This window comes from Syngnathus scovelli, chromosome 5 (assembly GCF_024217435.2).
Source record: "Syngnathus scovelli strain Florida chromosome 5, RoL_Ssco_1.2, whole genome shotgun sequence".
NCBI classification, from domain to species: Eukaryota; Metazoa; Chordata; class Actinopteri; order Syngnathiformes; family Syngnathidae; genus Syngnathus; species Syngnathus scovelli.
Genome location: NC_090851.1, coordinates 2,388,003 through 2,413,671, shown reverse-complemented (window position 1 = coordinate 2,413,671; position 25,669 = coordinate 2,388,003). Strand labels below are relative to the sequence as shown.

General features: G+C 43.3%; 1 protein-coding gene across 12 annotated transcripts in view; it reads right to left on the bottom strand.

Moving 5' to 3' along the window:
- Positions 1 to 25,669, bottom strand: part of inpp4b (inositol polyphosphate-4-phosphatase type II B) — a 58,199-nt gene that overhangs the window by 8,789 nt on the left and 23,741 nt on the right. For 11 of the 12 annotated variants that reach the window (XM_049720317.2, XM_049720316.2, XM_068650822.1 and 8 more), the window contains 8 exons: positions 25,292 to 25,371; positions 13,113 to 13,218; positions 11,755 to 11,821; positions 9,578 to 9,725; positions 5,939 to 6,069; positions 3,863 to 3,967; positions 2,747 to 2,855; positions 108 to 291 (listed from right to left, as the gene is read on the bottom strand). In XM_049720317.2, the coding sequence (XP_049576274.2) occupies positions 108 to 291; positions 2,747 to 2,855; positions 3,863 to 3,967; positions 5,939 to 6,069; positions 9,578 to 9,725; positions 11,755 to 11,821; positions 13,113 to 13,166 (798 nt within the window). In that variant the 5' untranslated portion in view covers positions 13,167 to 13,218; positions 25,292 to 25,371. Of the gene's footprint in view, positions 1 to 107; positions 292 to 2,746; positions 2,856 to 3,862; positions 3,968 to 5,938; positions 6,070 to 9,577; positions 9,726 to 11,754; positions 11,822 to 12,659; positions 12,780 to 13,112; positions 13,219 to 25,291; positions 25,372 to 25,669 lie in introns of those variants that run through there. The other variant, XM_049720327.2, reaches the window with a different exon arrangement.

Genomic DNA, 25,669 nt, shown 5'->3' with positions numbered 1-25,669 from the left:
CGCAAGCTCGCCATCGAGTCACCTTCTTCCAGAAACGAGTTGTAACGAGCAGAATCAATCTGGCGAGGAGTTATAATGCCACGCCCGGTGTTTCAGGGTTTCCTCACCTTGTCTGCGAGGTTCTTGAGCGCCTCCCTCAGGCCGGGAGAGGAATGCTCGCGAGCGGCGTGGAGTAGTTGATCGGCTAAGGTGCCGATGAGCGGCTGCAGGAGGCTGACGCTGCTCAGAACCTCCTGAGCTTTGGCCGTGTGCTCGGGGGAGTAGTAGATACACTGGTAGGCCGTACTGAAGCTGTAAAAAAAAAAAAAAAAATTCATGAGTCACAAAGTCGGAAAGAGTCACTGACGTGAGAGAACATTTAATTTTTAATTCTAGAAAAATTGCCTGTACATTTTAAGCAGGAGACTACCCCCTAGTGGCCAAGGTGAGCACACCAAAAAATGTCATTACATGAAATCCCGACGCCCCAACTGGTCACCTCGTACCGACGACACGGTTGAGAGCCTCATTAGCATTCCTGTGCGAGGTCCACTAATGACTTCTGACACTTTCAAAAATCTCGAGATATCTGATTGAACACTAAGGGTATATAGTACACGACGTGATTTTTACACCTGGAATTTTAAATCAACACTTCAGGTGAAGACAAGATCTTTGGATTAGCACCACTCGTCTTTCTGTTCCCCGAAGAACTTGTTATTTTGCTTTTTGTATAGGTGGGTTAGAGGCACGACTTCAAAGTCTTGTTTTTTTTTTTTCTGTGAAGACACCTTGCTCTAAATTACAAGGAAAGAAAAAGGAAGGGTGGGGTGAGCATTTTGGGATCTACGTTCCAGAAAGTGAACTTGTTATTTTTAGATGCAAGAAAATTATGTTTTTCTTAAGAGCCTCTTGAGTTTATTGCTTGAAAAGAAGTATCCTCACCCAAAAAAAAAAAAAAAACCCTCGGTCGAGCGAATAGGAGAGCAGGACCCTCTTGAGAATTTTAAAGCGGACGCACTGGCAGCTCTTTGGCTTGCAAGCCAAATTAGACCAGTCACAGAATATAAAATGGACCGGCGCCAATGTCCCGGGAACTCGTTTTGTTCGACAACATTCTGCCACGTCGCGTTAGGTCGGACACCCGCGAGCGTCCGTAACCACGACGACGACTCGGTTCGGTCCGGCTTGACGTAACATCTTCCGCCTTTCGTCCACTACAAAATTCTAAAAGTCAAAATGAGAGTTGTTAATGTAAGATTCGATTCCGTTGGACGCAGACTTTTATAAGCGCAATTAAAGCGGGAGTGCATGTATTCAAGGAAGATAAATGCCGAGTGCATGTGCGTCCTCGCCCTCCCGAAGAATACTAAACGAAAATATCGATTCGATTCTTTTGGGGCTCATCCTGCAAGACAAACTACATCAGACGCGCCGGTCATTGGCAACTTGGGCTGATGTAAGCTTTTTAATAGATACTGAATGCTACACACACACACACACACACACACACACACACGTTGGAGATACTCCACTACATGCTCGCCTCCTTTGGAGGGTGCGGGAACAAAGACAAATTGCTCTTTTATTGGCCTCCCGCTAACACCTCCGTGTTTCGCCTTCTTCACTCTGTCCGTCTCCAACTGTGATGGATTAATATCACAGAGAAGAGATTGCAAACGTGGAGATGAAAGCCAGTCTGGAGTGTGTGTGTGTGGCTTTGCAGGTAGGGATGAGCGGCAAACTTATTTATCAATTCTTAGGTGATTCAGAATTTAGGTTTCAGTTTTGAGCCGAAACAGTGGAGAGCGCAATTATTAGCTGGGTGCTAATTACGAAGAGCTAAAAATAAAAATACGACGTGGTTTGTTTTGATGATATTCTTTCGAGTAATATCTCCAAATATTTTCCGCAAGGTGGTTGGAAAGCGGGCAAGAGTCCATTAGAGTGAGAGTGAGGGGGAAACAACATTAGGACCAACTTGTAAAGAGGATTGTCAAATGGGCCGAGTCAAAATGCGGATAAGGTGAAGTGCCGCGCTCTCGGCAGCTAGCCAGGCGGAAAATTGCAAAGTTTTTTTTTTTTTTCAACTCCAGCGAGTCATTAGCTAAGTTAAATATGAAACAAAAAGCTTTAGTCTGCCAGGAAGATTATGTTTGGCGTCTAATCTCTTCTTTTCACTTGACTGGATTCTTTACAATATGTTCAGTTTATCAGCATAACGCTACGCTACGCTAGCAGATAGGGATGACCGTCACGTGTGCGCTTTAGCGTGAAGAAGTCTTCATTTTTGTAGCGATAAAAAAAAAAAAAAAAGAAAAACTCCACCACTAATCGGATCCGGCATGGACTGTAATGGCTTTGCGTTTTACGGGAGCTTAGTTACAACGATAAAAAATAAAATAAAAATCACCCTTCATTTTTTGTGGCATCACTCAAGTGACCACACGGGGAGCGACGGCGACACATGGCTCACTTCTGTTTCCAAAGCAGTCAGGAGTGCTCATCTTTCAGCTTTCAGGAAATTACATTGATGACCACAGCGGGGCACAACTTAGACAGATTAGTTTTTCGTCTTGGAGAGGTTTTGAAAAAAAATGAGAAACATTGAAAACAAAGGGCTGGCGAACCTTCCTCGCCAATTTCACAGCTGGGTTTTTGAAACGTTACATTGTTTTACCGCCTTTTTGCGTTCCCTCCCATCTTAAAATTTATTGACATTGACAAATTCAAAACTCCAAAACATCGTAAAAAATCCACGCCTCACCTTTTCTTCTCGGCTTCGTATCTGCTGAGAAGACGATGCAGACCGCCGCCCTTGAATCCTTGGTAGTGTGCAGCTGGGGCGCCTGCCGTCACGATATCGTACGTCGCGTCTGCGGACGAGAATGACGGCGAGTTAGTTCGCTCTTCTTCGGGGCAAAAAAATTAACGCTGCCAGATGGTCACCTTGTATCTCGCTGTTGCAAGTTATTTAGATTATCACGTAACATTAATTTTGAGCCTCATGGTTTAATTGTGTTGTTATTTAACAATCTAATGTACATGCTGGCTATTTTAAATGGCTTCTCACAATCCCCGCCCCTCCCCTCCAGTGTTATAGGAAATACTGCCGCAACTGATATGGTTCTGTCCAGTGTGACAGGAAGACCCTGACCCTTCTCCCTGGGCTCAGAACAACACAATAGTCGTTTGACACGTATGGTTTTGTGGGATGCTCCGTGACATTGCTCCAACCCAATTCCATTAATCATTTCTGCCGGTCAGGGCCACGTGGCAGTTATGTGCCGCCACACTTTTTTTTTCCACGTCCTTCTTCTCCCCCCCGTGGGCTTTTCTGAAGTCCGACTCGCCGTTAATTGGTTCTGCCGCGGCAAAGAAAGTACAGCAAAGTGCACTCGGGACAAAATGACACCGTCTGTGCTCGTTTGTGTCCTACGATGTCCAAAAAAAAATAAATAAAAATCTGACACGAGAGGACACTTCAGTTGTCTTAAAGGCATTTTTTTGAACGGTAAAAAATGTTAAGGCAACTACTGAAAAACTTTTTAACGTTATAGTGACAAGTCTGGTATTTTGATTCAAAGCAGCCATTTTTAAGTCAATTTATTTGAACTTGATCCGAATGCCGCGATACTAAATTTGAACCACGGAGACTCAACCAAATTTTTTAGCTTATTATAGCACGTGGGCGAAACACAACAACAACAAAACTTAAAACTCCACAAGGTAAGGCGTGGGCACATGTCGTATTAAAGGCGCCTTGCTTTCCAACACAGCCTTGCTGATTTGATTCTGAGGTTACGCTCTCAATTAAAAGCGTTGGAGCGATTCGAGGTGACGCTTGTAAAGTCAAGCTAGCGAGTGATAAATAAACATGGACCTGTCTTTCTGGGGCACGTCACCCTCATCCTCTGAGTGTGCAGGTTGATTGGGAGGAACTCCAGGGATTTCTGGGCTTTGCAGCAACTCTGCTTGAAGGACGGACCTGAAAACCACAGTAGCATTAGCATTGCTAATCAAATATTCTGACAGAAATATGTGTGACTAATTAGACATTCGTAGATGAAAATGTTAGCTTTTCCCTGCGTCGGCACATTCTCATTAGGCGCTTTAATAAAAGTTGGATATTAACGGCGGGGGCCGAGCCGATGAAGTTGCTGACTCGTGGAGCTCGGACGAATTAGCCACATCGAGGTCCATCTGCCGGTCCAGGTGTGCCGACAGCAGGGCCAATGCAGTCTGACATCTGGTCTACACGTACTCCTTTTATGACTTTTTTTTTTTTTTGCTGTGATTGGGCCTGCCGCTGAACATGAGGTGGGTGGGTGGGGGGGGTTCTTGTGACGGTTGACAGGTAGTGGAGTGTTTTTTATCTCCTTTCTTTTACTTCTTCGTTTTCTGCACGCTCCCGCTGTGCTGCATGTGTGAACACATCAGACTTTGTAGAATACGGGGGTGAATCATTTTAGCATATCTAACACGTTTATGCAGTTGTACTTTACTTCAAGAGAGCATTACCAAATTTATTCGCTGCTTGATGCTTCTTTAGGAAAAAAAAGGTTCATTAAAAAAAAAAAAATCTAATTGAAATTCCAAACAAGGTGTCATTTCAGCAGTTTTTTTTTTTTATCATTGCACTAATCATCTTATTGCCTGCGCTGTCGTTCTCATGTTGACTCCACTTTGAATGTAATCACATTAGTTATCAATAATTAACGAGCAGCGGCTCGCCCACGCCGGTTGTCTAGCAACGTCGCTTCGCGGCGGACGAGATCACAACGTGGAAGCGCCGCCGCCCACCTCGGGCAAATGTGGGCCACACATGCGACCTCTGTGAGGAAGTGTAGAAGAAGAAGAAGAACCCCGCCGCAACACCTTGGCCCGGGGGTGCCTTCATGGCCGCCTTGGGCATAACAGTCTTCATTGCTCATGGGATGAAAAGAAAAAAAATAATCTGCTCCATCTATTAAGTCAAAAAGGGGAACAGTGGAGTCAAAATATTATATATTATTATTATAAAATATTCTATAAGGAAATTATTTTATTATTATTAATTATTATTTTTATTTTATTCAATTCCTGATAGACTTATAGACGGATGTTTGCTCAATTAATTAGCAAAATATAACCCACCAGATTTAATTACTGTGTCAATTTGTGGAGTCAAAATGTTATATATTATAAAATATTCTATAAGGAAATTATTTTATTATTAATTATTATTTTTATTTTATTCAATTCCTGATAGACGTATAGACGGATGTTTGCTCAATTAATTAGCAAAATATAACCCATTAGGTTTAATTACAAAATTTAACCACGCTCTGACAATATTAGAAACAAAAAATGATTTAGCCACCTCTCACTGTCGGTGTCTCTAACACATTCCATAATTTGTCATGTGTAATCATCAAAGGCGTGTAAGAAATTCAAAAGGCAGAATTTTTCTCCTTGCTTTCTACATAAAAGAAAAATTTGACAATGAAAAACATTTCGGCTAAAAAAAAAAAAACACACACCAAAAAACGCATCGAAAAAACCTAAACTATCCCAAAACAAACCATTCAAATAAACTCAAGCAAGCAAAGACATTCACCCTAAGCAAACCAAGAATCTTGTAAGGTTTTCAGCATCAAAGTCGCTACACCTCTGCTACCACCAGTGATTAGTTCCAGAGATGGAAAGGAAAATTTTCCCTACTAGTTAATTGCTACGCTCGGCGGGGGTCTTCGGTGAGCATGTAAGCCGCGCAACGGCGCCGGCGGAGCGCCGCTGCATTTCAATGCGAGCGCACACATTTCCCAAGGACAAACCACGATAAGAGTTCATTTACATGTACTGGAGAAAATCTCGTATAAAGACTTCGGAGGAAGGGGACCTTCCCGGTGCCAAGGACGGGCCATGCCTTTCAAATGAGTGTGCAACGAAACAACAACAACATGGAAATGGTCCTCACCGCTCATCTTTTCCATTTCAGCCAGTGTCTCCTGGTAGGAGCTGATGATGCCGCTGTATCGCGTGATCACCTCCTTCCGTAAGTTGTCCCAATGTGGTGAAAGTTCCCCCAGCTCCTTCAGATCCTGCACCCTGCGGATAAACATGCATTGACATACTTCTTGAATCGGAAAAACATAGTGGGACGCACTAAAAAGTGGAGTTCCAGATTTGTTTTTTTTTTAAAGTAAAAATGGGTCTAATACCAACGTGATATAATCGTGGTTATGTTTGACAAATTGTAATTACTGGATCTTCCTAGCAAGTGGAGGCATCCCTAATGTGATCACATCCAGTATTAAGGTCATGCATGAAAACATAATCAGCCAGCGATAAACCAAAGAAGCTCTAGCGAGCGAAACTAAACCCAGCCAAAAAATCCAAAACAAAATAAAACCAACAAAAAAAAAATAAGGCCAATGAGCCGCCCCAAAAAATCAAACCAACCCAAGATGTTAAACACACCAATCAAATCTAAACATATTGAACCAGTTAAATAAATTAAATTAACTACAAAAACTAGACAACCAAAGATATTAAACCAAGTAAAGAAAGTAAACTAACCCAAACTAAATTTTAAACGATTTTAAAACTAAAACTAAACCCAACAAAAAATAAACCCAACTAAAGAAACTAGACGAAAAAGAACAAAACTAAGCAAAACCAAAGAAATTCAACAAAAAACAAATAAAAAAAAACAACTAAATGAACCAAAAACTAAACCAAGTAAAGAAAGTAAACTGACCCAAACTAAATTTTAAACGATTTTAAAACTAAAACTAAACCCAACAAAAAATAAACCCAACTAAAGAAACTAGACGAAAAAGAACAAAACTAAGCCAAACCAAAGAAATTCAACAAAAAACAAATTAAAAAAAAAAACTAAATGAACCAAAAACTAAACCAACTAAACACAAAACCAACAAAAGGAAATGATCAAATACAATTAAACTAAACCAGACTAAAAACTCAAAAACAACCTAAACTAAACCAATGAAACCAAGCAAAACTAAACCAACCAAAACTAAACCAACCAAAAAGAAACAAAAAAACAAAAGGCAAACCACGAGAGCCCCTTTCAAAGACAGAATGGGAGCAACCAGCAGCAATTTATCGTCCATTAAAATTGCAACGATACTGCATTAATAAGGGCTCTCTGAATGAAACCAGCCTCGACCCCAAGTTGTACAACAGTAATATGCTCTCATGACAATGAGCCCCAATTTTCTGTAATTATGCCTCATAAATGTTTTATGCGCCATGTTGGTCTTCAAATGAAAGGCGAAAAAAAAAAAAAAAACGGGCCCTATTTCAATTTCCGATTTACATAATCTTTACAAGCAGGTGGCCCCACTGGATGAGTATACTTTCCTTACCAGCTGTGCATTGTGTAGCTTTTTTTTCCGGAAAATAAAGCCATAGTCAGATAATATTGGACGATATACTAAAAGTGCACATGGGAGATGAGCGTGATGATCCGATGGATCAAATCAAAAAGCGGGACATCTGCTCGGGGGTGATAAGGCCGAGGGATGACGGCGAGCGTTGCGGGTTATCGCTCTTTTTAATCAGAGCGCTATTGTCTGATCTGAGGAAAGGGTCAAGAGATGAACAATATAATATGCATGTCGGAAAGCTGACATTATCAATCAAATCTGCCGTTGGATGGAGACGACGATACGCCTCCAAATGTCCGGCAACTTTGGGCGGAATCGGTTTTTATTTTTTATAAAAATGTGAGTGCTGTATTTCTTTGCCAATCATCAAATGGGCTTTTTTGCTACTCATTCGTCACTATTCTCAAAATTTGTGATGATAATCTACTGGGTCGAGCCCTAAAACAGTCTCCAACAGCTTTTATTTACGATATAAAATGTCTGATGAAGGTCACTCGGCCGTAATGGCGCCGTAAATTTAGCGTACGGCTGCTGCGCGGCTTCCTTTATTTCATTCGGTTATCGTGCTGGCTCAATTTTAATTACGTAGGGGCGTTGTGCGCCTGCCCAATAAATCCGGCGTAAAATGAAGAGTGAAATACTGGACGCACTTTTGAAAGAAAACAGAGCGAAGCAAAACAAAGCAAAACTAAAGCAACCGCAGAAATTAAGCAAAGACACCAGACAAAACCAAAACATAAGTTATACCAAAAAACAAAAAAAAACTAAACCAACGAGCCTAAAACAACTAAACCAACCAAAACCATTCACAAATAATTAAACCAACCAAAAAAAACAAACCAAAACTAAACCAGCCACTGAAAGCAAACCAACCAAAAAAACTAATTCAACCAAAACTCAACCAACATAAACAAATCAAACACTACTTACAAAAACCAACCAAAGAAACAAAATGACCTAGAATTAAATCAATCACAGAAACGATGCCAACCAAAAAAACTAAACCAACAAAAAAACAGCTGCAAAAAAAAAAAAAAAAGGCAAACATCCTGACTGTGCTCTTGACACGCTGTTTGTTTATAAACGCACAACCATTTTTTGCCATTAACGAAGCAGCTCCTAATGAATCTTAACTGGCACCCGCGTGCGTTCGTAATACACGAAAAAAGCACATCACAGCCGGCGTACGCAAATAAGCGAGAAAAACATTACGAATGGAGGTCATGCTTTATGCTAAAGCCTGCTGTGCTCGCCTGTGCTGCGTTACTTCGATAAGGAACTAATAAATATTTCATATTTCAACTCTAAATGTAGCATAATTGATCCATGCAGGGTTCAAAAGAATATTTAATTACATTATTGCTGACAAAAATAATTGAAGTCCTCAAAACCAGGTTCTTATTAGTATTACTAAACAGAAGCGTTCATTTATTTTGGTACATATTAGTGTCGGTGCAAGAAGGCGTGGAATTAAAGCTATTAGGAGCTAGCAGAAAGTGCTATTTAAAAATTTAGCACGGCTGTTTTTTTTAATACCAATTGCTATGTATAGTAATAAACTCCAAAAATGGCCGACAAACTACAACTTAGTCCTCAAAAATGGCCGACATGCTTTGCTAAAAACATTTTTTAAACCATACTCTGTTTTAATATTTTTGACAATAAAAAGTGTATTTCTGGTAAAACTAGGTTGAGTGAGTTGTAAAGAAACTTGGTTACACAAAAGCCACCATAATACTGCAATACTATTTTCGTCCTTGTGAAAATCGTCCTTGTGAAAATCGTCCTTGATTGCGCCATACGAATCAAGTCGGCCCTCTTCTGTCCCGATTATCAACCGAATGCCTTCCCACATGACTTTTTTTTTTGCCATTTTTCATCCGTCTCGTTATGATACGAGCAGAAGGTAGTGACCAGAAAAAAAAAAAATGAAGTGAGGTTGCCAAGGACGACGAGACGACGGAGAAATGATCCGTTGTGACTAACCCTGTTCAAGCCTGAAGGAGACTCATCTGGTCTTGACCTGGCCTCACACCAAGACTTTAATCTCTGCCTCTCATCTTGATATGTTCTAACTTGACATGAGCTGGATGTGACCCGTTCGAAACCAAAACATCGAATCCCCCGCTGAATCAAAGCGAATCGTTTGTGTTGCGATGCAATTATATGGCGATAAAGCAAAGCGGTCATGTGACGCGTCTCACCGGCTCATGTCCTCTTGCATGTAGAGCGCCAGCAGCTGCTTGGGGATGCTGAAGGACAAGGTGCACTCCTCCATTTGCTCGCGCACTAGCATCCACTTGCTATCCGCCGTCTGGAACCTGTACACTTTGCATACCGGGTTGGTGAACACTGCGGAAGAAAGCATCAAAACCAGACCGGTGAGATGAAAAGCGCTGCTGGGCCACTAAATCCTTCAAAGTCAAAGGACGGATTCAATTTGATGATCAATAGCCGCGACGTTCGCAGATAAGCCCTGATTCATCTTAGTCTACTTTTGTGGTGAGAAAGAAAAACATTGTCCTTACGCGCGAGCATTTCCATTTTAATTGCTTCGTGGCCCCGCATGCAGATTGACCGATGTCTAGTCAGGGACGGCCAATTAGTGATAAAGATGAGTGACATTTAATGATAACTAGTCAATATAATGATTGACATGTTCCGTTCGAACGATGAAACCGAGCAATTAGTGACGTTGTGAGTTGTCGTTTCCCGGTGGCTCAAGAGTACTAATTAATTGGACAGCGCCGGAATGATTGACATGTACGCTAAGCAAAGTCTAGCAAGTGGCATTTTCAACTTGACTTGTGATAATTAATCGCTGGATTGTTTTCCGAACCGACTCGCTGGGCACCTGTGGATTTTGATGAACGATTCTGAGCAAGGCAGATTAATTTGACGAACGGCTAAGAGATAAAACCGGGCGCCATTTTGGATCATTTTGGGTCCTGAAGCTTACGAACTGGACATATTAGTTATTTAAAACTGAATTAAAAAAATATATAACATCAATCAGCAGCTCTCTGTTTAAAAATAACCCTTGCTGAGCGCCGCGTTAACATTTTAATTGAACGACGACTAGCTAAAAATCAACCGATGGTTGCCATTCAGGCTAACGAGTGACAAAATCCACCAATTATCCGCAGCGTGTGTAGAAAGTGACATGACTCAAGATAAAAGACAGAAAGCACTGCCGGCACACTAAATCCTTCAAAGTCAAGTTGAGAAGGAAGAAAAAAAATTCAATTTGTTGATCAATAGCTGCGTCTCGCTGCCATTCATCTTCGGAAAAAGACAAACCTCACTTGCTCCGTTTTAATTACGTTTATTGCGCAACAGTCGAGTCATTGTCAACTGACCGATTCGCTCCCCCATTAAGCCAATTTCCATTCCGGCGCATCTTTTCCGTCAGTGCGAATGTCGACGGCGCGGAGGAAGCTAATGCTCTTATCTGCGCGCCGGCAGCAGGAGGCGAGGAAGCACGCCGCGCCTTGAAACGCCGTTTACCGCCGCTCTCGGCGTCCCGAAGCTGCAGTCAGACAGCGAATCAGTCAATAAGTCGGCCACTGTGAAATGTTGCGTTGACAACTGGAGGCATTCAAACACGCACGGTCGCCCTAAATGGGAGGTACGCCGCGCCTCGATAAAAATATTCCACGCTGGGCTACTGTGACAGATAGATTTTATGCCTGAAAACAGCGTCGATCAAAAAACTTTTCACAAAGGCTTCCCTTTCAACTCCAAAGTTAGCTTATTTTTAAACTGCGCGTAAATCTTTGCTTCTTTTTTTATCGTTTCGAACATCAAAGTGTCACCGTGTTGCTATGAATTCAATTAGCATCGAGGTGGCCTTTCAGGTAATTGACTTTGGGGCCAAACTATCCGCTTTCGTCATTTACTATTCCATTAAACGGCTGTTTTGGGCCAGAAGTGACATTTAGCAAAGAGTGAAAGCTGCTCCATCAGCAGGGAGGAAGTGAAATAAGAAGAGGTCTGACTCCACAAGGTCGCAAACCCTGTTGTGTCAAAACTTCAAGAGCCGTTGTCATGGTGCCGCTATCTGCCTTTTTTATTTTATTTTTTTTATTATTCACTGCACATGCGCAGCCTGTTGCAGTCGCCGCTCCCTCATCCAGATGGAAGGCGTGTGATGCAATTTAGTCCTCCACTTTTATTACTTTTGAAAGGCGCAAGAAGAGAGTGAGCCTGAGGGGAGGGGGGGAGTGCGTCTCGAGAAGTCATTTTCTTAAGAGGTGTGAGGAACAGAAACTGCGGTGCGGCGACAACGAGGGGAAGTTCAAGGGTGCCCGAGGTCCGAGTAACCCTTTTCCTTCAAAGACAATAATATCGAAAGATTTTGGCAATGAATGGTCGCGAGTACCTGGTCCTGTCAAGAGGTGGTCTCTCTCCACGCAGCTATGAGACGCAGACTCGCACACTAAGGGACACTGGAAAAGAACACAAAAATATAATTAATACAACAATCATGAAAGAGGCCTCACACAGAAGCATCCGGAAGCATTTTCGTTGCGCAATCACCCAACCCGCCCGCTGAGGCCTCGCTGATTGGCGTGTGCCTCGGACTGCTGGTTGCGGCGATCGCGGCTGGTGTCGTGATCAACTCGCTATTGTCGTTGGCCTCGTCACACTGCGCTTAGCAACACGCCGCTGATGAAGTCATTCATTCTTTATGAGTGCATGATTATGGAACGTATTGATTTACTTTTATTATTTATGTTTTATTAAAATTCTATTTAGCGGTACGAGAGCCCCCGATCGTTGTCAAGCATGTGTTTCATGGGCTCGTGATCAAAAAGGTGAACAGAGGCTTGCTCTTCTTATTTTTTTTTTTCGAGGTCGCTTCGTCTTCTGCAACACACACAACCAGCGCTGTGGCACATCACACTAGCCTGCGCTCCGTTTTTATCATCTCCCTCCCTTCGTCTCCACAGCGACAACACATACACACACACACGGAGGGCGACAGATTCATCAAGGAGACATGGGCAGATTGTCAGTGACGCCGCCGAGCCTGGCAGGGAACCTCCCTTCACCAGCCAGGCGAGTGGGCACGACCCAAAGTCAGTCGGCCGTGCAACAAGCCCTCGGCCAATTAGAGAAGACATGGCTGCGTGTGTACACAAAAAAGCCACGCCGTGTGGTGCAGCAAGAAAACCGCAAAAGGTTCCCGAAAACAGACACTGATTTAAAACGCCTCACACGAGTTCATTGGGGGGGCAAAATGGCGGCCTCTACTGAGCATGTGCAATCGGGAAGAGTACGTACGATGTCATTCCTGGTGTGCAGGCATCCCATTGGGAATTAAAGGGAAAGGTTCTGGTACTCGCGTGATGGTCGCTGTCGAGTGCAGGCGAGTGCTTTGGAGGAGATTAGCGCGCACACACACACACACGCTTCAAATCGCCATTAGCCTGCACTGGAGGTTCTGTAATCTCGTTGGTGGATTTGAACCGCATTATGAGCTCCTATTTCCTAAGGCAGCCTTCCGGAAACTTTTCGAGCCACTGTCAACGTTGTGGCGCGCCTGCTCTCTTATGCAGTAAAAAAAAATTAGCATGTGTGTGGAAATTACACTCAAATATTGTTTAAAAAAAAAAAACATGGCACAAAAAATAAGGCTGCAGCTATGGAAAAATGTATTTGGATTTTCTACTGAACAAAAATTTTTTGAAATTTTGGGCTAACAGTTAGCATCACGCGTAGCATCAACACGTGTACCTTCTGTGATGGTGCGTCAGTGGTGATGTGCTCCGCTTCTTCCATCTCACCCATCTTCAGTCGACTCACCACCACTGTTCCGGCTGGGTAGCCACCATCTGACGACCTGAAGGGAACAGAATCAAATATAAATAAATTTTAAAAAAGGCCATTTCGAAAACGGTTTTAAATTGGTATTTTGAATGAAAATCTGCCCACTGTGTTTCATCCAGGTGTTAGGATACCTTTGCCAAAAGGGTGCTGAGCCGTTATTAATTAAGACTCCGACTCGAAGAGCTGGCATGCTGCTTATGCCTCCATAGGGAAGCTAATGGGGCCCGGGTAGGGCGTGCTCCATATAACGCTCCAAATGGCCGTCTAATAACCGCAGGCGACGCGCTCTGACGGCCACCAAATTGATACGAGACATTTCAGAGCGCGACGCCCACCCTTCCTGTTCGATTAAGTCGCTGATCGAAAATCCATGGTATTGGCGTAAAGTTCCACGCTGCGGAATCAAGAAAAATGATCCCAGGTGTTAGACGGGCAACGAGGAGGATTGTTAATGTGCTCGCTTGGGGAGATATCGGGAGCCGGGCGGTGATCAGTGAGGAGGGGAGGGGGGGGGGGTGACGGGAGACAAGAAAAGGATGGCGATGGAGTCAAATTAGAGATGCTCTCAGAGATAATCCATCTTGGCTGGCCAGAGGGAAAACCCGAGGGGGCAGGAGCAGACGAGAAATTGAGGAAAGGGACGTTGGCAAATTCAGATGCTCCCCATCAAGCCCGGGTTAAAGTTCAAAACACAAACTTGTGTTAGTCTTCATCTCCCGGATGTCTCTGTTGGATCCTCATCACATGGCTTAATTTATAAATCCAATCAGCGTGGCTCGCCAGACACCTGTCACAGTGTTTACTCCCCCCCCCCCCCCCATCTCCCCGAAAAACTTGTCGCTAAAAGTCACCCTGACTTTGAACAGGCGCCGTCATGCGCATCACAGAGGGAAGCGAGATTAACACGTGTCCCATTCCGTAATAGCGAATCTGGGGGGGATGGCCCCTCCCCCATTTTTTTCCCCCCCTCAATCGTCTAATGCAACTTGCAACGCGGGCTCATTTTTGACCCGCAGCCAAACAGCGAGTCAACACCTGGAGGCGGGAGGTACTCGGACGTGAGGAAATTAAAGCGTTCCAGTTGGCGAACATGATTTGATTTAGCGCTGTTTTAATGCGACATTGTAAAAAAGTTATATATAAAAAAAAAAAAGGTGGAGACGCATTAATTTCCTCGCAGACTGGTGTGGCACGCCCTTCCTGGTAGAATATAGTGAGTGTAAAGGTTGTAATAAATGTCCACTTCTCCCCCTCCCTCCTGGGCGTATTTTTATTTTTTTTTTTTAAACATCTATTTGGCCCACAATCTGTTTCATGGCAGCACTTCATTACACACCTTTATAAAAGCGACAGATACAATGTTGTTCAGATGGATGACTCTCGGATGTTAGCACCGCCGGCGGACAAATATTTATCGGGGAAAGGTCTTCAGTGTAACAGCGTTAAGCCACAAGCAGCCATGAAGGCGACATCGCTCATATTTTGTCATGATGAATTCCGGAAATGATCATCAAACTATGCCGATAAAGAAGTACATTTGAACCAAAATGGCTGACTTTGTTTATTTGTCATCATCAGTAGCAGCTAACAAGCTAACCTTTCTATTTCTTTTTTTGCGTTTCAACATCGCCTTGCCATTACGATCAGAAGGATTCAAAGTTTCAGCGTGATTCTTGGTTCTATTGTCCAACAGCAGCTCACAGAATGTTGAATAATTAAATTCCACGCTTACAAAAGAGGGGAAAAGAATAGACGACGGAGAGAGTGTCAGAACCAGTTGGAATTAGAATGAGCCAAGGTCAAACAATTCGAAGCGACACAATGTAACTAACGAAAGACGCTGTAATGAAACGCCGCAAAACAACATCAGGTAAAATAACGTGATGTAACAACTCGGGGTAACATAACGAACCTTAATATATCGTAATGTAACGCGACATAATTCAGCAAAATGTAACGTAACAAGCTAATGTAACGTCGCATTGTAACTTTGTGTACCACAGCTTCACACAAGCTGACAAAAAAAAAAAAAAAGCAGTTCCCGTGACCCTGAACGGGATGAACGGTAAATCACAGACGGATGCTGCGGCTTTCAGGCCAAGCCGCATGAAAGGACGCCACGAGGATATGAAGATCAAAACAACATCAGCTGCTCACAACCTGCGATAAGTTACGAGGATAAAAAAAAGTCCCTGTCGGGGAAAGGCGCCTGAGGAAAGGGAGTGTCGGGGGGGAATAAACAGCTTGCCAGGATGCAGCACAGACGGGAAAGTTGGAGCAGGCTAACACCGAAGGGGTGTACGCTTCGATTCTTGACCCATATAACGCTGCTCGCGTGGGCTAAATATAGCGACGGACGGCTTTCACCGAGGACAGATGCGAGACGCGGCGTAATGCGGCATGCCAGCTTTCGCTCCAGCGAGGATGACCGGAGACGTATGACTCAGCAGTGATGAAGCTCTTTGCAAAAAAACAAAAAAAAAAAAAGCCTGATTGAGTCTACAGATCCAATAAAATCAGATCCATCGAGACATTTGGAGTGGATCCAAGACAGAAAGCGGTTTCTGGCGAATAAAACGTGCAATGTTTCCCGATGTTACCGCCACAATTACAGTCTCGCCCGGGGGGGGCGCCGGCGCTTCGAGCTAAGTGCCGATCAATGACAATCCAATGAGATGATGGCCGGCGACCTTCACTGCCTCACATCTTCAACACTTAAAGGCTACGCGGGGTTAAACCGAGCTAGCGATGGATGCGATACGAGAAAATTGGACGTGTGCCGCATTCGGGGAGATGAGTAGTTTTTAACTGTCGTGAGCGGGGAGAGTAAACGTTGCCACAGAGGTCTCCTAATTATTTATAAACATAAGAAAAAAAAAGCTTTTGGTGCTCTAATTGCTCGCGAAAAAAGGAAACAACCAGCGCAAACACCTGACACGGTCGCTAACGAGCTAACTGGCAAGTGGAAGCGCGGTAAGGGTCGAGTGTGACGGCTGGCAAATATGAAGAGGAGTCAAAATGAGACGGCGTGCCGACGAAAGCAATTTAGCCGCCGCCGCGTCGGCGCAAATCTAACGCAATCCGTCGAAGTTGATTTATAGTCAGCGTCGTCTTCGTGGTTTGAGCAAAAAGAAACTTATGCTACGTTCGCATTTTATTTCCTGAAAAGTAATATTTTGAGTAAACTTCAAAAGCCATGTAATCTTCAACTAACCTAATATATCCCCATTCCCCCAAAACATTAAAGATAATTTATCCGTCAGTGGGTCTATTGTATTTTTTTTATGCCACCATCCAAAACAATTTGCCGCCTGTAGCAAATATTTATATTTTTTGTCAACATCAGAGGTAATTTTTTGTGGAGCACCCGGGGAGCTGTCGGGGAAATGTCTTCCAGGAGTGCACACAAAAGACTCATTCATCACACCTGCGACACCACGTCCATAGTTGAGCTTGTTCCCCCAAAAACAAGTACCGCCACCGCGTGTTTTGACTTCATAAAAAAAAACAAGACAACATCGGAGCAAATGACTTTTTATCGACTAGCGTTTCCAAGGGCCGAGCATCTTGATAAAGGGTTTTAATATGTGCCTCGTGGTTTACAAGCGTCCGCCTGCATTTTCACTTGTTGTTGTGCTTCGGCTTTTATTGCGCACGGGAGGGACGGGGGATAAGATTGCAACAACGTCGGCGAGTCGCTGCTCTTTTTTTATTGAGTTGCTCGCTCATTAGCATACACTCAAACACAGCTAATCCCATTAATCGAGGAACGACGGCTCGGCCATACTTACAAATAGACTATTGATTCACCTAAAGTGAGACACTTTTGGAAGAGTGAGTATTAGGGAGGAGTGACTGGAGGAGGGGTCAGCGGTCAATATTGGTTGAGTGACTGTGAACATGACGGCTAGCGCACTAAGCTAACGTAGCAGTGCACGCACGTACCATAACGTATTGTGCTAACACACTCAGTAGGTCCCATTATCCACAGGGACGCTGAAAGGGGAGAAATAAAAACGGCTTCAACCAAGCTGTTAAGGTGAGAAATCACAGAAAGCATGAGGCATCCAAATCACAACAGTGAGCTTGAATACCAAAAAGGCCTTTTTATGTTTTCAGCGCAGTCCGGCTTGACAGCAAGGCTGATGAAATCGAAATATAGTCGAGTCACCATCGATTACATAATGCAGTGGAGAGCATTAAACCAACCCTGAAAACTTTTTAATCGCAAATGACAGTCGTATAAAAAAATGGAAGCTAGCATGAGATGGAAGCTAGCACGAGAGCAGCTAATGTAGCATTTTACTTAACTGCTCCGTCAAATTTTATATCACGAGAAGCTAGTTTGTACCAACTTTTATTGTTTCTGCTTCTTTCCTGATGCAGTTTAACATTTGTGTTAAGTGCTAGGACACATTTTTGTTTGCTATTGTGTGATGCTATGGCTAGCATGTTATTTAGTTATCTTCTGATTAATGTGGAATTCTCAAATTCATAGAGATATTTCCAAAGTATGTAAATACTCTGTAAATAACTCCTTACCTCTAATAACCATCTGGTACTTTTTACAACCTTGGACCATTTTTTTTTTTTAAAAAGGAAATACGGTAACTACCTAAGCGACCAACCGACGAGATAAAAACGTCGCCTCTCACCTTGCGATGTCGCCACTTGGTGGAGGTAATTGCAACATCGTAAAGTGGCGCACTATGATGCGGCGTGGCCCAAACATCAGATAAGAAAGCCGGCCAGTCTCGGGCCGAGTCTCCCCCCCCGAGGGGACCTCGTCTCTCTGTCACTTGCGGGAACACGATAAGAAAGGTCAGTCGTAGCTGCATGCGCCTTTTGAAAATCGGGTTACAGACGGCGGGGTGCGGAGCTTCCTCTCTTAACGGCTTGGCTGTTATCACTATAGACAAGACGGCTCATCAGCATTCCGCAAAGGCTCCCTTCTGGATGTCTTACGGGAAAAATAGAACCTGGTAAGGGAACAGAGACTTTATGCAAATAGTGTTGTGTACGCGGCGATAACAATGGAAGAAGTGTTTTTGCCGAGCCAATAGGCAAGATTTCCTGAAGGGACAATTTACGCCACATTTTGTCAGAAAAATTATAAACTAACTCATTAAGCGTATCGGTCACGTCCACGCAATTGCATTTGTGTACGTGGCTAAAACAAATAGCCACAGGCGATTCTCTGACGCTACAATTCATACCAAACCAAATTACAAAGAATATATTGCCAAAATGGGAACATGTGCGTATGAATGAATAATGCCGAAGCTTTTTTTTTTTTTTTTTTGTGCCAACGACGCAAACGCGGCTACCCGGACCTCGGCGACAGCTGCGGCAAATGGAAATGAGGAAAGTCAAAGCATTACCCAATAAGACCCCAAACTGAGTCATTACGATGCCATGAGTCACAGCGCGACTATTAATATCCGGCATTCCGCAATTAAGACACGATAACAAACGTTGGAATAGCTCTCAGTGGTTTGCGGAACTCCCACAAAGCCGATTCAAAAAATAAATCCAATAATAAATAAATATATTAAATAAAATTCGGATCAGAATCCATTGCCAACGTGCAACAAGACTCCCTTAGGAACAAAAATGATTCCCTCAGTGACACACTGACATGATTTCAGCGATGTAAATAACAACTTCTAATTAAGAAGTACATTTAAGTAACGACGTCTCATTATGTGATCAGCTCAGCGTATGAAAAGAAATGGAGAGCGACGGCGACGGAGGTTGTTGCAATACTCGGGAAGGCGTCGCCCACTTGCTCTTTTTTTTACCTGATTGCAAAATCCTTTCAGTCGCAAGTGTTTACTCAACACACGCTTGCAGCACAAACACACTTTATGCGTTCTAAATGGAGGCTATACATTATCACGAGTACCTGCGAAAATGGGACACTCCCGCCGGCTCTCTCGCATCGTGACAAAAAAAAATTACCAAATTAAAAGCAAAATATTTGGTCTAATCTCATTTCTTTGTATGTTTACCGATCCCGGAGAGGTCTAATGTCCTTGTCGTGTTTCAAAGAGCTAATGAGACATATTTGAGTCGGAAATATACGTTTATTGTCGTCCTCTTTCAAGCGGTTAATTTAATTGGCCGCATTGTGCGATCCCCGCTGCTGCGGCTTGCCGTTTGTTCCGTAATTACAACAAGAGCGACGCGGAGAGTGCAGACCTTCACGCAAATGTTTTGTCATTTAAAATCTTAGCCTGAGTTGAGGATAATGAGCCACAGTGCCGCAGTTTTGTTACAAAAAACACCCGGTGGTTGTTTGTGTACACAACAGATATTTTGCTGTAATAACCAAGGTGGCATAAAGTCTGTTTGTAAGTTTGCCCTTGACTTCTGATCATAATTTCTCTTTGTATATGTTCTGTTCATATTCATCAGTGTGGAGTTATTGAGTTTAAGGCTCAATAGCTAAAAAATAATGACATTGCAGCAATGATAAAAAGACAAAAGAAATTGCCCAGATGAGAAATAATATCGGTAAAAGGCATACGAGACAGTTTTATTACATTGGACATCTCCTGGGCTTGTTTTTTATTGAACTAAAGAGCCGTGACCTGCAGTAGAGAGCGAAATCTCCGACGCTAAGCGGCACATTTTGCTGCAGAATGACTCGATTGTCCGATAATTGCAGTGGACCGTGGCGGAATTCGAGACACCCTAGACTTAATGTAAAAAGAACAGAGACTAAGCTTTTTTGACACCCGATACTACATTTGGTTCTTAATGTTTCAAAATAGAAACCATTTAAAAGTTTTCTGTCATAAACAGCATCGCCACCTACTGGCCTGGCATGCATAATGCAACATTTTGCAGTCTTATCAACCACTTTTTTTTGGGTTAATTTCTAGCCATGCCTAGCATATTTTGACACCCGATACTACATTTGGTCCTTAATTTTTCAAAATATAAACCATTTGACAGTTTTCCACCATAAGCGACATCGCCACCTACTGGCCTGGCATGCATATTGCAACATTTTGCAGTCTGTCACCCATTTGTACCAAATTTGTAGCCATGCCCACGAGCTAGCTAGCATATGCGCACAAAAGCGCCACGTGGTAATCGAATCACACAACATACATCACGGAAAGAAAAAAAGTGGCACTTGGTTGGCTCGGAATAAATGCACATATGGCCTCCGCACTTCCTAGCTCTTTCTCCTTCGATGCTAAATTGCTTCATCCCCGCACTGTTCTTCTGCATAATCTGTCAGATCCCTCCGGCACCGGAGCTCACCGGCAGCATATGAAAATAACTAACTCGGCCAGAGCTGCACTTAGGTGACATCCAAAGGGGAAGAATAGGAAAAATTACCCCGACAAGCTACATTAATTACCCGCGATGAGTGATTACGATCGGGCCGAACGGAACGGGGCGCCGTGATGAAGAGCTTTCAAAGCGAACATCCTTATTAAAGCAGGTACTGGGGATATTGTGGGATCCATTTGGACGAGTCAATCATTTATTAGGTTCTTCCTCGAGCTTGACTTGCCGCGAGGGGGGGACGAAACATTGAAAACATTTTAGAAATGGAGCGAAATCGTTAAGGGATGACAGCGGAATTATGAAATTGCGTGAGATGTGGTTTTGTTTGAGTGGCTTAAAAAAATGGCGCTTTTATTTAGCTCCGCCCTTTTGACTCCCATTTCTAATATGTGCACAAGGGGTGGGGAAGTCACCCATAATATCCTGTTTAAAGTTTCGAAATTTTTGTGCTTGTTTTGGGGATTAGAAAGGGTTATCGCGACTGGCCTCGGCGGTTCAATCCGGTCAGTTTAAGAAAATGAAATAACTGTTGTTGCGCATTTTGTCCACTGGAGGGTGCACTAACGGGGATGAGCATTCGGAAATTGGCTTCGCTAAAAGATCCGGTCAGTTTAAGAAAAAGAAATAACTGTTGTTGCGGATTTTGTCCACTGAAGGGTGCACTAACGGGGATGAGCATTCGGAAATTAGCTTCGCTAAAAGATCCGGTCAGTTTAAGAAAAAGAAACAACTGTTGCTGCGCATTTTGTCCACTGGAGGGTGCACTAACGGCGATGAACATTCGGAAATTGGCTTCGCTAAAAGAGCCGGTCAGTTTAAGAAAAAGAAATAACTGTTGTTGCGCATTTTGTCCACTGGAGGGTGCACTAACGGCGATGAGCATTCGGAAATTGGCTTCACTAAAAGATGTCAAACTTGAAATGAATGAAAAATATTTCAAGAGACTGACAATCGTCAAATATCAGTTAACAGCTTTGACGCAAAAAAGGTGGAACCTTTTTTTGTTTTCCTTTCACGCACTGCCACAATTTACAGCGCTTGGGCTTGAAACGGCATTTTTAACCAATCAAGCGTCCTTCTCTCAACAGGTCAAAGATCCTCTCTGCAATTATGACTCCTACAGCCAATATTTATCCCCCTTTGACTTTTCTCTACTTTGACTGTCATTGCTATTCATGCAACGTAAAAGCGAGCGGCTCTTTAAATATACAATTAAAAAGTGTGAATGAACACGACCCCCGTGAGGGAAGGACGGGAGGGTGGGGGGGGGAATTCGGATCGTTTAATTAACCAGACTGCTTTGGTTTTCCGAATATGTGCGCAGGTCTTTGTGATTGAATAAAAGGCGAGAGTGTTGTTGACAATAATGAATGCAGAAACATCACTGCTGGGTTACTCTACCTTTAAAGTGCCTTGATTGGGTTATTGGGCTATATTTATAAACAATTATTTTCTAAAACCTGACCTGGTGTGCCATTTCTGTCAAAATATTGAAAGAGGTGCGCAGCTTGAAATATGAAATCAATTTTCATCCTTTGTGTAGGTTAATTGGACAGTCTTGGCGAGGGAATCAAGTTTGCGGGTGCACAAAAACAAAATTTATTGGCGATAATAATATTGTGAGAGGAGTAGGAGGGGGGGGGTGCTGTTTTTCATCCACAGTGTGAATGATTTGACTCGAGTTTCGGATTAACTCCCCGCCCCACAGAACGATAAGCACGAGTATACTAACGCCGGATCAGACGGCGGTACATCTTTAGGCTTTTAGCTGCGGCTTACGCCTGATCAGCCACGGCGGATTCTGTGCCGAGTGAGGATGAACGGGGGAGTTATGGCGCCGCGATAGCAGGTTCAACTTTTGGACGAGATGTTCGGACCCAACGGGGAGGAGATGAATGAACCGTGGCGAAAGGCGGCAGACGCAGTGGTCTGTGATAATGTGGCCTCGCTGCGACACACACACTTGAACGGTATTAAAATTCACATCCAAATCAAATGTTAAACTGCGCAAGTGGGTCACGGAGAGCCCTCCGCTTGAGAGATAAGAGTGCAATTCTCGATGCGTGGCACCGAGGGGGTACGGCGGTTTTGACTTTCAGAATTGTGGGAAACCATTAGAAACGGCGCCACATTGAACGCGTGCCAACGGACTGCCGCACATTATGGGCAGCCAGTCAAAATTCACACACATACCGTAATTTCCGGACTATAAGCCGCACCGGACTATAAGCCGCACCAGCTAAAATTCAGGGATATTTTAGTTTTTTTCTTACATAAGCCGCACTGGACTATAAGCCGCACGTGCACATGAGTTTTTTACAAAGAAAGACAGTACACAGAAAGCCATAAAAATCCATAAATACGCCGCGCCGCCATTTAAGCCTCAGGGTTCAAAGTAACCTTCTGAATAAAATGCATTAAAAGTTCACATTCATTACAACTTGTGTTTGGTGAGCAAAATGTCAGAAGAATTGAATTTAAATGCTGATTGATTGGGTTTTAATACAATGCAGATGGTCCAAAGAGCGCCACTGCTTTGTGTAATCTCTGAGTCACATGGCAGAGTAAGAGAAAGGGTTTAGAGCCCTTTGACGCAGGTCACCTAGCGTGCATTCCTACTAAAGCTAGTCACAAGCAACACAGCCAGAATAAGCAGCAGCCATAGTAGCGTTTCAAAATAGTATTTTTGTTTTTTTTTTTCTTCAAGATACCGCACAACAGTGGTCCACAGCCTTTTTACGAGTGTATAAAAGTGATCAAGTCATCACAAAAAAAAATCTTATATAAGCCGCACCTGACTATAAGCCGCAGGGTTCAAAATTTTGGAAAAAAGTCGCGGCTTATAGTCCGGAAAGTACGGTATACACATAAACACACACATTCCAACTCCCATTAAAATAGCAATAGATGTAAATTCTGTATCTTATTCCCGTATGCTCCGCCATCACTGTGGGCTATCTTTGCCTTTCCCCCGCGGGTTTCCACACACACACAATAGGATAATACATGCAAAATGCTGGTGAATCTCGGTGTGAAACTCCCCTGAGCTCCCATGAATATGCGGACAGGGCTGTGAGAAAAAAAAAAAAAAAAAACGCTCATCCTCCTGAAGGAACGCAGCTTCAGACGAGAGGCTGAATGTCTGCGCCCTGGGACTCATTTGCTCAAAACGGACGCTAATGTCTATTTGATGCACACAATTTTGGACACGAGCTGAGCTCCGACCATTTAGACGCCCTCACCGCAGAGAGGCGAAAAGACGTTATTTCCCTCCCGTGTGCAAACACAACATGCATTATTGAGAGCGCTCTGCCGTGCCGGCGTCGTCTTCACGCTGGGAGTGAAGCATGTCAAAACTCATATTTGTCCAAAGCAATGTATCATTTTTTTAAAGTGACAATTTGTAATCAAATTGCAAAATGTGTCTTCGTTGGCCACATAAAATGGTGTGGTGGGCCGTATCGAGTTTAGCACCTATGAATAAAAATCATGGGTGCAATTGCCTACATCATCCACAAGGGGAGCTCTTGGACTTTACCTGCCGACGTCACGATGCCGGCGAGTCAATTTCGGTTTCCGCAATGTCAAGCACGACTATGCTTTTAATAAAAATGAGGGACGCCGATAAGATTACCCTGGAAAAGTCACCTTCGCTTTCATTTCCACAGCGTTGTTGCTCTTAACGTTTTCTATTTGAAGATTTGAGATTGTGATGTAAGCTAAGAATGAAGTACGGACATAAACTTGAAGTGTCAACACACAAAAAAGCAATTTTCTTCCTACATATGCTCCACACCAGGGGAAAACTTGAACTTATGAAGCAGTGCCAGTCCAAATGGTACCGCTGAAAGGATTCAATCAAGTCGCCCTTCAGTGCCTTTGCTGAGCGGCGCTATCACCTCAACGTAACTTTGCATTTAGAGCACCGTCTCAAAGCGAGTCCTCGGCTCGGCCAGCTGAGCCAACGTGAACCCGTGACTCACGGGCGCTCATCCGTGGGTCAAACAACCGGCGATGACTCATCAAAGGAAAAAGTTGCATCCATATTATATTTATATATAAATAATATTTATATAAATATATATATCAATATATCATATATATAAATTATATTTAATATTATATATTTATAAGTTTAAATTACATTCAATATATATATATACAAATTTAAATTATATTTAATATAAGATTATAAATATGTATATGAATTTAAATTATATTTAATACAATATTATTATTTTTTTTTTTTATTAAAACGAAAGCCATCTGTGCAATTTTATCCGAGCACAATAGGGGCCGGGCTCTTTATAGTCATTTGTGCGCCGGATACAATTATATCCCGTATTCCCAACTCTCCGAGACGAAAAATGGAAAGCGGAACAAAAGAGAGAAAATTACCAAAGGAGCTCTATTTTCCCCACTGCACGTGGTCCGACAATACAAATGGGAGTGAAATCTTATCAGATGACAGATAAATGTAAAACCATCCACAGTTCGCTATGGAGCGTGCCTGCTGAAAAAAAAACGTGCATAATCAAGCGCACAACTGCTCTTAGCCGGAGTTGCGTCGTCACAACAGTTGCCATAGTAACCTCTGTCAACTTCCCAATTTTCGTCGAAGCTTTTAGCCATGAGTCTCGGATGATCGAACGTGATGATTCAGCGGAATCACGACCGCGCTAGAGTTTTCACTCGATGTAATAAGTCACAGGCCGGTCACGGCAAAGTGGAAAGTGCCGACACGTTTTACGCTTAAATAAAAGTGACAAAGATGTGCTTACCTGAGACTCAAGGACAGCCGTTCATCTTTGGCCCGAAGCAGATCGCCCACGGAAAACGTGGCACTGCCAAGGAAACGGCCCTGTATGAACGAGACGGACAACAGAAATGGATACGTCACATCTGATCATTAATTTTCTCCGCAGTGTTCCGACTCGCCCGGACGCAAACAATTTTGCCGCAAGCGTGATGCAGACGCCTCACAAGTGGGTCAAGAAAAGAAGCAAGAGGCACCAGCCCATCAATAACCAAGTGGGCTGAGACATATTTAGAGGAAGTTGGAAAAACAAAACACTCGACCATATAAAAAGCCTTGGTGCCAGCCAAGGACGCTGAGCGGTAATTAACAGCAGACACAAAGGTGAATACAAAACAGCCTA